Source organism: Corapipo altera, unplaced genomic scaffold, assembly GCF_003945725.1.
Source record: "Corapipo altera isolate COAL_440 unplaced genomic scaffold, ASM394572v1 133, whole genome shotgun sequence".
NCBI classification, from domain to species: domain Eukaryota; kingdom Metazoa; phylum Chordata; class Aves; order Passeriformes; family Pipridae; genus Corapipo; species Corapipo altera.
The window spans coordinates 966,564-979,739 of NW_020884939.1; the positions used below are offsets into that span (position 1 = coordinate 966,564).

General features: G+C 41.3%; 1 protein-coding gene across 4 annotated transcripts in view; it reads right to left on the reverse strand.

The window, feature by feature from the left end:
- The window catches only part of CTNNA3 (catenin alpha 3), a 433,577-nt gene that overhangs the window by 337,588 nt on the left and 82,813 nt on the right, over positions 1-13,176 (reverse strand). For all 4 annotated transcript variants that reach the window (XM_027660928.1, XM_027660929.1, XM_027660927.1 and 1 more), the window contains one exon: positions 1,709-1,972. In XM_027660928.1, coding sequence (XP_027516729.1) covers positions 1,709-1,972 — 264 coding nt within the window. The remainder of the gene's footprint in view (positions 1-1,708; positions 1,973-13,176) is intronic.

Sequence of the window (13,176 nt, forward strand, 5' to 3'; positions counted from 1 at the left end):
GGTAGGCTCCGTGATACATTTCCACACTATAAACATTTAATGAGATTTGTTCCCAACAGACTATTTACTACATCAGTCTATTTCATGGCACTGGATTTGCAACAAGAAGATAGAGCAAAGGTTATTTCAGGTCCTTAGCCAATAGAGCTGTCTGTAAAGAGAGAAGAGTGCAACTATCTAATTCCTAAAATCATTTTAAGTTAAATGCTCTATAAATTTTGCTTTATCTAATTCACACGTCTTCAATTCCCATTTGTGGTATTTAGGTAAAAATATATTTAAAACTCCATAAACAAATGGCTTTTTACAACAGTTAGACTTCTATGTTCTTATGTTTCCAAATAAAAATAAATTCAATGCAAAATACTATTTTTCCATTTTCTGATTACCACAAACCTCAAATTTTAGAACTATAATAGATTTTATCACATTTTTTAAATTATTGAAATGGTACTGCTCACGTACAGTCAAGATGAATTCATCTGTGGTCAGAAAATGCAACCTTTTTGCCAAATTTTTTAAAAAAATTTGTAAGTAAACCAGGTAAATAATAGCTCTCATTTAAAGTATACATTTTTCAGTCAGAGCTTCATTGTAACATATCATGTATTACTCTTAAATGTTTCTCTTTTTTTCTTCTATTTATTAAGAAAATAGGTTAGAAATTGTAATTTTAAAACCCAGTGTGAGAAGCAAGGAGGGATGACAGGTAATGTGCTATTGTAGCCTGTTCCTTTAGGGGGAAAAAACTTCAAGCACAACTGAGAGGTCTGTTTTGGTCAATAAACTGCCACCACCAAATCTGTGTGATATTTCAGTGTATTTCTTTAATCTGCCACTGAAAATTTTAGGCAAAGTCTACTACCATCAGTCATAACACCAATTCTTCTGAAAACCTATCAACAGTATTGGAGTTCTGAGACTGAGATTTGCTAAGCCCAAGAATTTACAATCAAAACCACAAATATTTGCAAATGTGTTTAGAAACATTCATTGCTTTTGTTGGTCTGGGCCTACATGAGTTACAGCAGATGAGGATTATGGTCTGTAATCCCATCTACAGGAGATCTTTTACCAGTTTTGGCAGGACAATGGAAAATGAAACTGGTAAGAGCCAGAGCAGCCACAAGAAAAGGGAGAAGCTCCATACAAAAGCTTAGGATGAGAGCAGGAGTAGAGAAAGAGCTGCCCTTCTCCAAGTATTCACTTAAATAATGGAAGCAGAAACACAGAATTTGTGAAAGCATATTGGTTATGTCACTTCATAACAAGCAGATGAGGTTTCTAAATTGTTCAATGATATAAATTACAGAATGACAGAGGAAAGGACTTCAGCTTGTGTGGTACTGGTTCAAATGCAGTCAAGGCAGCAGTGATTGCTGCCAGCTCATAATCACTGATTAGTAAACTCAACTCATGGCTTCTGCCCACTTACCAAGGACTCACCTGCCTCCAGCACTAGCAACACACTTGGAACTAACTCTTCCCCTTCCATTTCAGCCAAATGTTGAACACACTAGAGACTTAATTCCAAATTCTTCTGAAGGGAGAGATCCCTTTCAATGAAACAATTCCAAGTGATACTATTTAGACTCAGACTAAGCAGAGCATCAATTTCCAATGCCCTTAGGCCCACCACTTATGTCATCAATAGTTATTAAAAAAAAAAAAAATTCCAAAAACATTGTAGTCTCACAGGTTTACATACCTCAAGCTCATCAAGTGCACTTCCAAGAGTAGCTGTGCGAGAGGTAGGTTGTTCCATTTTATTTCCAACTCCTTGGGAAGCATTAGAAATTGCATTGAGAGCATTCTGTATTTCATTGCAAATTGAATCCTTGCTGGCTGTAAGGGATGCAACATCTGAATGTTCCAAACAAGCTGAACATATTGAATGTAGGAAAGAGGAATTTTCCTTCAGGGATGCACGTGCTGCAGCAATCTCATCTCGCTGACTGCTAGATTTCAAATCCTGTCAGCAAAAGAACATGCTGTTTATTTCCAAAAGCACTTCAAAACTGACAAGTAATGTATAAACAATTTCTTTCCTACCTCTACTCTGTTTAAGGAAACATCAAGTTAAATTCATCAAAGATTGTGAAAATGGGCTATAACAGTACTTACAACTGAATCATCTTTATGCCATGAGAAATGAACCAAGTCTGTGTAAAACAACCACAATTTTTATTGTGGCTTACAACCAACACCATGAACTGTGTCTGTCTTGTTTTTAAGCAGTTCTTCTCTGAGAAAACTGGCCTGGAAATTTGCTGTCTTTCCTCCCAGACAAGTCTTTCTTCATAAGCAATGGAGAAGGACAGAGGTGCAGACAGAGTGAAGCAAGGCATTGTGTAATTGTTGCATTCAAACAAATTTCCTGGGTTTTCTTCCCTGCCCCAGCAGCCTATGTCCCAAGTACACTGTAGAAAGGAACAACGGGTCAGGGATAAGAATCCTGCACTCCTGGGAAATGGGAAGCCTGGAAAATGTGGAAATTAAAAATGTGCTTGAGAAAAGCCATAGCTAAAGTATTACTGCCTGTTTCTCCTCTCTTCCTGCTGTGTACACACTTAAAGCATTCAGGGATCCTACCACAATCATCTTATTCCCCCCTTCTCCACCCATATCTTCTTGAAACCCTACTGCCTCCCACCAGCCCAGACAACAAAGGACACACAGCTGGGACAGAGCTACCAAGGCAGATTTAACTGGATCCAGGAATCAAGCCTGGGAGCTGTTATTTGGAAAGCTGAAAGTTATGGACTTTGGGACAACCACACAGTCAACATCAGGATTGTAAGGAGCCTCCTTTTCCATTCTATTTTATTCCAGACATTCTCCCACTCTCCTTCTGCATCTTGTCCCTTTCAGAAACACTAGTAGATATTTGCAAAATGGCTTGGGTGAAGGAGATAATTAAACTCAGGGGGAAAATTAAAAAGGAAGGGAAAATAGCACATCAGAGCCTGTGGCACCAGCTTCAAACAATGAGAAGAGGCACAAGGAAGAATGAACAACACAATGCATACAAAACTTCTCCAAAGGCTACCCTAAAGCAAGCTGAAGTCCAATTATTTTCCTTTGCATTGCATCAGTCTCTATATGCATTATTTACAAAAGCATCACAGTATCTACTTCTCACTGCATAAAGTTTGTAAGTTTATGGCTGAAGAAAAGAGCATTCAATATTAAATGAACCAGTCCTATGTTTTTAAAACCTCATTTACTCCAAGATATGCATTGGACATCGGATTGCATCTTACTTCCCCAGGCTAACTTGGAAATCTCAGGCATACAGTAAAAGCCAAACAAACAAATGAGAGAGAGAGCTGGAGACTTAAACAGAGTCAGAGAATTGTTTAACCAGCTGATATCTGAATCAGAAAACAGAGTTTTCTTGAGTGTATTAACACACAACAGATTTTAACATTTTTAATAAACCAATACATCAATGAATCACCACTCTGCAAGAATGACTTCATTGCCCAGTGTGTTCAAATCCAAATACTACTGCACCTCCAAACACAGTAAAGCGTCTGTGCACTGGACTTTTTCAGCAAAGAGCATTATTTATTTTTAAACAGGCTCTTGCTCTAAGTAGTGAATCTATCCTTCCTACAATTATATTATAACACAGCCCACTAATCTCATTTCTCCTGGTGCTGCAAAGGAAGCCACAGACCTCGAGATACAACGGGAAGTCACCACAATACTTCAGTCTAGCCACCTTCTATTTATTAACGATTTCTTACTTTGCTGCATCAAACACAAACAGTGAAACCTGAAAGTCCTTCAAAGTGACTGTTTCCCTCTAAAACAGTACTGTCTAACCAGGATCGGGGGGTTCATAAGAAATCCCAAAATAAGGGAGAAAATAAAACCCTGCTCCTTATCACACATAATATATCTAAGGTTTGACAGCACAGAACACCAGGAAGCCAGCTCTTTTTCCCTGAACAACTCATGGGGTCTGGGCATCACTGTGGGTACAAATCAAACAGCCCTGTTCTGCACCAGCTGCAGTCAACAGCAGCTTCACACAGACAGCCTCAAACAAAGTGCACTGCACTTCTCCAGCTTGCTCTCTTCAGAGACAGATGTTATTGAACCAAATTCTGTATCCAGAAAAAACACAGGCATACAAACCCCCACAATTTCATACTACTATAGAACTAGGAGACAAAAGCATCAGTTTTTATCACAGCTTAAACCTAGGCTTTAGCATTCAGCTTTCAGTCAAAACTGACTGCCAAATTGTGTGCAGTTGGTGAATCAAAGACAATAACAGAGCTCAAACTCTTCCAAGTGCATTCATGTGCTGTTCATCTGGGCAAGGCTCCAGTTTACATATTTCGTAAGCACTGTGTTGTCCTATTCAGTGGAAGAAAGTATCTCACAGACAAGAAAGTGAAAAAGATCTGGGGCTGACACGGAGTGCCGGGGCTCTCTCAGCTTGACAGTTCTGCCAAGAGAACGGTTTCACACGGGTTTTAGGTCTTACACCCACCCCTCAGGGCCAGCCTTGTCTGGGAGCTGTAGCCACGCTCATCCCTGGGCCCTGCAGCCCCAGTTCCACACACCCTGGGACCCTGAGTCCCTCTCCAAACTGTGCCATAAGGCTGCTGGGCTCCAGCTCAGCCACAGCTGCCCCTGCCTGGCCATGGACCCAGCCCACAGACTGACCTCCTGAGTTCCACCTGGCCCTGTCACCACAGAGCTTCTGAGATACCATAGGGCTGTCTCTCACCTGGATCCACGGACTGACCTCACAGCTTGTCCCCCCCCGACCTGCCTCATCACACAAACTTTCCTGAGACATCACTAGATCATAGAATTGTGCTACACTGACTACCAAAAGTTCCCCTTACAGGCATTCACAGTGACTTGACTGTGACAGTTTGCCAGTAAATTCAGAACTGCACTGAATCACAGGAATTTGTTTCAACACACCTCTGTGCATTTCTCTTTGACTGAATCAAAATCCTGCCATTCTCTCTAGAAAGCAAACTAGTAGATCTTTTGGTGTTGTAGAAATGGAAATTCACAGGAAACTCTTCCTAAAGACATCATTTACTCCTTCATAGAGAATACCTGTGTTCCCAAAGCCAGTTCATTTGCATTTTGTTTGTCTGTTTTAAATACATGGGTTTCCAGAGATTATTCCAGTCCAAACAGGTGGATGAAATAAATTGATACTGTTACACTTCAGAACCATAAAAATGTTTCCTTTCTCATTTCTCTTTTCTGATAGACAGGCAACCCAGAAATACTGACAATCCCCAAAACAACAGCGTTTGCAGGCACCACAGAAGGAAGCCATTTTCAGAACTGTATCTTACAGACTGACCAAGTCTGGAGATGAAAATAGGAGCCTATGCTTACAAAGCATCATCATAGTATAAGCTTGGTTGTGAGGAATTCCAAGCTAACTTTCTACTAAAAAAGTCTTACCAGCTTCTAGATTCATTTTTTTCTGACTTCAGAAGTCAGCAGCAGTTCTTAGTGTCTCATGTAGTATAGTGGTATCATGTGTACAGAGTATAGAAATACCATATAAACACACAAAAAATACATATACTCTGTATTGCTAAAACTGTAGGCAGTTCATTTGCATCAGCCATATGCAGGAATACACAAAATGCGAAGCGTTAAAGTGCAAATCCATGCCAATGTTATCATAAGACTAAGCAATACCCTCTGCCTCTGAGATGACTCAGCAGTCTTTATAAATCCATATCTTTCAGTCAACTTAGAGTCAGCAGGAAATGGATTTACAGGACTGAGCTTCCCAGTAGAACTTTGTATCTATACCTTCGCATCTTAAAGCCAGCCAAAGAGTCTGCCCACTGCTACAAGGAAAAAGAAGCAAACATTAAGTATAAATAACTGAGTATTCCTTTTCTCTGCTTTAACTTGGTCAAGAGGAGATTCAGGATAAGTTCACCAAATTTTCAACAGTACAAATGGGAAGCCAAATCATAAAATACTTCAGATAAAAGTCTTAACCATGAAACCTTCCCCTGGCAGAGTTTAAGACTGAGCCCTCTTGCCCTACTGCTGGTTCCTCGGAGAAGAGCCCAACCTCCACCTGGCTACAACCTCCTGTCAGGGAGTTGTAGAGAGTGAGGAGGTCTCCCCTGAGCCTCCTCTTCTCCAGGCTGAACAGCCCCAGCTCCCTCAGCCTCTCCTCACGGGACTTGTGCTCGAGTCCCTTCACCAGCCTCATTGCTCTCCTTTGGACCTGCTCCAGCCCCTCAATGTCCTTCCTGAACTGAGGGGCCCAGAACTGGACACAGTACTCGAGGTGTGGCCTCACCAGTGCTGAGTACTGGGGAAGAATCACTTCCCTGGACCTGTTGGCCACACTGTTCCTGATGCAGGCCAGGATCCCATTGGCCTTCTTGGCCACCTGGCCACACTGCTGGCTCATGTTCAGCTTCCTGTCAATCCAGACTCCCAGGTCCCTTTCTGCCTGGCTGCTCTCCAGCCACTCTGTCCCCAGCCTGTAGCGCTGCAGGGGGTTGTTGTGACCAAGGTGCAGGATCTGGCACTTGGCCCTGTGGAACCTCATCCCGTCGGAATCAGACCAGATTCTCTCTGAAGAGCCTTCCTGCCTTCCAGCTGATCAACACTCACCCCCAGGTTGGTGTCATCTGCAAATTTGCTAATGGTACACTCAAACCCCTCATCCACATCATCAGTAAAGATATTAAACAGGACTGGGCCCAACAGTGATCCCTGAGGGACACCACCAGTGACCAGACACCAACTGGACACAGCACTGTTCCCCACCACTCTCTGGACCCAGCCATACAGCCAGTTCTTAACCCAGTAGAGAGTACTGAAAACTCTCTTATTTCATGGTCACTGTGCCCCAGACGGCCTCTGACCACCACATCTCCCACCAGCCCCTCTCTCTTTGTGAACAGCAGGTCTAGCAGGGCCCCATCCCTGGTAGGCTTATTTACCAGCTGCAGTAGGAAATCATCCTCTACACGCTCTAGGAATCTCCTAGACTGCCTCTTCTCTGCTGTGTGGAGTTCCCAGCAGACATCCGGCAGGTTAAAGTCACCCACGAGAACAAGGGCTGGCGATTTTAAGACATCTGCCACCTGCTTGTAGAATAGTTCATCACCCCCGTCATCCTGGTTGGGTGGTCTGTAACAGACTCCCACCAGGATGTCAGCTTTGCTGGCCTTCCCCCTGATCCTGATCCACAGGCACTCAACCTTATCATTACTGACTTCAAGTTCTACAGAGTCAAGAGACTCTCTAACATATAGGATCACCCCTCCACCTCTCCTACCTTGCCTGTCCCTTCTGAAGAGCCTGTAGCCACCCATGGCTGCACTACAGTCATGCGAGTCATCCCACCACGTTTCCAGGATGGCAACTACATCACAGCTTTCCTGCTGCACGATGGCTCCCAGCACCTCTCATTTGTTACCCAGTGGGTGTATAGGTGGACATTCAGCTAGGCTGCTGATTTCATTTCTAACTCTGGCTTTCCACCCTTAGGCTCATCTCTGGATAGCCTGGTTTTAATCCCTTCCCCCTTCAAATCTAGTTTAAAGCCCTCCTGATCAGCCTCGACAATTTATGGGCTTGAGTCCTTCTGCCCTTGCTCGACAGATGAAGCCCATCTGACTCTGGCAGGCTGGGTACCATAGACTTTGCCCCAGGGTCAAAAAAACCAAAATTCCACTGGTGGCACCAATCCTTTAGCCACCTATTGATAAGATGGGTCTTCCTAATCCTCTCCTCATTCACCCCTGCTACTGCAGGAACTGAGGCGAACACCACCTGTGCTCCTGTCCCATTAACTAATTGACCCAGCGCCTTGAAGTCCTTTTTAATTACCCTGGCACCTCTGTCATTAATGTCATCACTGCCAGCCTGGACAACCAGCAGTGGATAATAATCAGAGGGCCAGATTAGCTCAGGGAGTCTCCTACTAATATCCCTCACCCGGGCCCCAGGAAGGCAGCCGACCTCCCTATAGGATGGGTCTGGTCAGCATATAGGGTCTGGATTTTGTTTCAGTGGAAATAATTTCCTTTGGTCCTCATGGGGCCAGGGTCCATTGTGACACTGTGGTACCTCAGGTGCCCAGGGCAATTGTGACACTGCAGTACCTCACTGTGCCCAGGGGCCATTGTGACATCACAGGTTGCAGAAGAGCAAGAATCAGAATGGGAACGATTCCAGGAGTGGAAAAAGATATACAGCAATTGAAAGGACTTTACTAGATGGACTTTAGAGTTATTATATGCTTACAAATATGTACATTGTGTGATTCCCCGACAGTTGTAATACGCGGGTTTGCCCAGGTATGCCTCGTGGGGCCTGTTCCCTGCTTCTCCCTCTGATTGGCTGAGAAAGCTCCAGAGAGGAGAGAGCTACCATTCGTCCTTTCCTTCCCCAGTTCCTCCCTGTTTGCCTGAGTCCCTATTCCTATTTGTTCCTGGCTGTCTGTCTCATGCTCCACCCCATTTTTCTGGTGCATTCCACGCCATAGCTTATATAACCCAGCACACCCTCATTAAACCAGCATTGCACCTCAAACCTCGCTTGAACCCCTTTTTGCAGTGGGGCACTCCTTCACCCCTCCCCCATGGACCGTGGCAACAGGCCTCGCCCTGCCCGTGGGGTATTTAAGGAGCACCTCAGGCAGAGCTCCTCCCTCTTCCAGGTCCTCCACACAGCGATGCCTACACAGAAAACAAACACTAATCCTCAACTTTTTTTTTTTAAGTAAAAGCTGAATAAAATAAGACACTTTAGTTGTCTAATGTTGCTTGTCTGCGACTGGCCCATTGGGAAAAAGATGGGACCTGGCCCCCACCCTGTGTCCCCACAGACTGGCTTTGCCCACAACTGAGAGCATGGAGTGCCTGGTGAGAAAGCTGTTGCCGTGGGCATCCTTCACAGCCACCACGTCAAATACCCTGGGGTGACTACCAATAGACTCAAGGAGTCATTTTCAAAATGACAGAAATATAATGATGTTTTTGGAAGTTCCACCAGAGGGCGCCACAACGGACAACCAGTAGGATTTTAAAAAAAAAAAAAAAAAAAAAAACAAAAAACAAAACTCAAACCAAAGAGTTTGAGTTTTAAAGAGAAAAGTTAGCAATAGTTGCATCAGACTGCAACTATTCCCCAGTATTCTGTGCCTCAGACTTTGGCGAATTCTGGCCCAGTTACAGATGACCGAGCAACTCCTTGTTGTCACTTCCATATCCTTATTTCAGGATTTGGTCCCTGCACTCCAACATCCTGCTGCTGACTTTCAGTCTCCTAGATGAAGTAGTTGATTTGAGAAGGTAGCAAAGCAATTTTTCCCTCTAAAAATTAATATATTAGCTCACAAAAGTTTTATCCAAGTACCGTTACAGTCACATTTTTCATCAATGAGCTTGCCTAGAACTAGAGCAGGAACCATTCATCATGGAAAGGCCTCGAAGTTAGGAACTTCCAGAAGGTCTTATATCAAAGAGAAAGAGAAAAGCTAACATAGATGTGAGGGAGAGGAAGGGAGGAAAAAGAGAGGTAGGAAATGCCGCAGAAATACAGATTCATTTAGAGAGAGAAAAACAGGGAACAGGGGAGATACAACACGAAAGAGTGAAAAGGGACGATTAAGATGAAGAAATAATGGAAGGGAAGGAGTCCACAATATACCAACCTCACTTGATTCCAGGTACTTGAAAACAGGATAGCCAGTGTAGAGGCATTCAAAAGTAGGGCAGAAGCAGCCTAGAGTCCTCTCATGTAATTTAATGAGTAAAGCAGCAATTTTTTTCTTTAACATTTCTACCCAAGGAATACTTTCTCTTTATGCTGCTGCCAAATAACAGTTTAAAATGTTCAGAAGTCCAGTGTTTTCATGGCATAATTTTCCTATCGAAACCTGCTTGGTTTTCAGTGCTTGGTTTTTAACATGGCTTGGAGATAGATCTCTTTCCAGGGAGCTGAAGAGGTGGTAGGTGTAACCATTTGTTTCAAAGGCCTACTGTATCTGTCAGTCATAGCTTGACCTATGCTATTTCAAATTCTATTTTACACCTTAAGCAAAATAATCTGCTGGTTTACATCCATCCTTGTGAGAGAAGAGTTCAGAAAATGACACATCTTTCCAGCAGTCAAGATAATTTATAATTTAATGTAAAACTTCATATTAGAGCAACCTATCACGGTTTTCAAAAGACAAGGAATTTGTGCAAATACACTTAAGAAATAAAAGGCAAACAGTGCAGAGCTTGCAGATGAACCAGGCAGTTCAAAAGATGCACCAAAGTAGGACCTAACTTCTTTCATAGGAATAAAGATGTCTGAAAACTGGCATTTGTGAGAAACAAGAGGTTAAAACTATTTTGTAAACATTTGTAGAAAAAAAAAATCAAAGTAAAACACATTGAGCAAAACTCAATACCGTAATTATTTCAAAGGTAGGGAAAATATAAAGACCAACATTCATATAGAGTACAATGCACAGACAAGAGATGTTAAAGCTTTCAAAAAATGTTTTGGCCTGCATTTTTTTCAGTGGAAGTTGACTCATTGAAAAATGTGGCACAATGGCATTTATCCACAAGTATTTATTTCCACCATTTTATTAAACTCTCATAATACCATATGTGATTATTGTTTACTTGCTTCTTTTTTGAGGTTTTAAAATCAGAAGGATCTGGAGCTATTTATTAGATTGAAAACTTGCTTCATTCTCTGCCTTAGTGGTACTCAGCTATGTAGAAAGAAGCTCAGTAAAACTATTAGTGCTGGAAGATCATGTTATACGTGTTCCACAAGCACTTTCACTGATACACAGTTTCACAGACAACAAACAGATCTTTCACATTTGGCCTGTTCTGGTTTAGTCTTCTTTTTATACAAGTAATCATGTTAGAACATATTCCGTCTGCCACAAGAGTTCAGGATCTCTTTCTCCCCTAGGTACAAGTTTCTGCTCAGAAATATTCCTACATTTAATATCTCAGTATTACAGATGGAAAACCATCAACAATAAACAGATACAGGACCCACATCAGGCAGCTTGTTCCAACCCTTATTTTCTCACAGATTACATACTCAATTCATGGCCCTGGCCTCTATTCTTCTGTCAAACTCCAGATAGAGTTTAACTCTTTTTAACACTAGTTACGAATATTTCCCAAATATTTAAAATACTCTAATTTCCTTTTTTCTGATAAAAAAAATCCCAAACTAAAACAAGCTGAATCAAGTAAATCAATGACAACCTCACACACTCTATTAAGATGCACACAATTCAAACACTGCAGGGAATATTAAGTTTCTGTAACTTGAAGACATGTCCAATTGACATGCAAAAAGAGTGGCACTCAAGCAAATGGTACTGAAGTGCTAATCCATCAAAACAAGCTTATTAGCAGTACCAATTTCAGAGCTGTTAACAATAGGTTTTGTTTTTGCTGTTCAGCTTAAACTGTAAAAAGAGCTGGTTTCAAGCATTTATCCTGGACAATCCTCTCTTTTGTTTTCCCCCCCCCCTTGTATATCAATTTAAGTTTTTAAATTTTGTTTTCTGCATATGTTGCAAATATTTCCACCAGGACAGCAACTCAGAGCAAGAAGGAAACTGCCATAAGCCCTTGAGCTCTGTACTGAATGTTAATGCATTTATATGTGATAGATTTAATACAGAACTGAGAATAAATGACTTCCAGCAGCTGCACTCTGGACCTATAAATCGCTGTGAGTACTACAGAATCCATACAGAGGAAGAACAACTGTATAATTTACAGCATCAGTATCTGTCAAGAAATGCTGCAAATACAGAACTTGATTTCTTCCTTTTAACATTCCTATTAAAATTAGAAATTACCCTTACCTAGATTCTATTTAGATTAGGAATTTTATTCATCTTCCCTGATGGCACGTCAGTGCAGAACACCATTGAATTCTTACCACTGTTAAACTAAGTTCAAAAAGCATAAACATCAAAAGAGTTTTAAAAAACAACTGTGTAACAATATAATGATTAGTACGTTCTATTTTACATAGCATATGCTTTGAGAAGATGAGAAAAGGGCAGTACTCTGATGAGATTATTCCTACTACACCACAGGCCTATGCTACACAAATCCACAGGAAGCAAATCTCAGGTGCAAAGGTTTCCACAGCTGGGTTTTTCTCAGGATGCATCCCTACCAACTGGACTGACAGCCACCATGGCACACACTCCTATTCTACTTGATGCTTGAGAGAGTTCTGCATCACCTTCACAGCACAGTGTGACCAGCCCAAGAGTATGACCCAATATACTAGAAAAATATGTGGTTTAACACAGTAGCTATAAAAATGGCTATAATACTGTAATCAATATCTAAAAACTGCACAATGTCATTCATTTTATGGAAAAAGTTTGGAAGTTTGCATCCCATAGTCACATGTCCACTCAAGAGATATATGTAATTGTTTATCTGTGAACACCAAGAAATGGATTTTTAAGGTATGAACCAGACCTGAATTTTTCACTATTGAGAAAGTACCTCTAATAAGCCTGTGGCTTTGATTCAGAAAATGAGAAAAACTTCTGATTTTTTTTTTTGGAAAACAGATATTTTAACACTTGTATTTATTTTAAAAAAACCCCCAACACTCTACTAGAATCTTTATTAACACAAGTAATTTCAAAATCCATGGAACCAAATGGATTTTGTTTTGCTGAAGGTATTACAAACAGCTCATTCAAGAGTGAGAACAGTATGGAAGAGCATTGCCTAGTACATCTACTACCTTAAGAGACTGATGAATCAGAACATACAGAGATTCACCTAATTAAACTGCTTGAGAAGTTTTTGAGTTCACAGGTTTTGTTTCAATACAGTTTCTCTCCATAGTATCGAATTCTTGCTTTGAAGCAACTCACTATTTTTCCTATAAACCCCTCAGAAAAATAAGTTTTAATAGAATACACTTACTTCTCTGACCAGTGGTTTTACACAAATGATAATGAGCTCCTACTAGTAAGGATATGCAAAAGTTCTCATGGTAAAAGGCTAACTATTCATATTCTACAAATCTGACAGATCTGAGAGGAAGAAGTATTTTAATACATCTCTCCTCTACTCCCTTTCCACACAGAACTTAACTTCCAGTTAAGTCTGGAGAAACTTAACAAATAAAAAATAA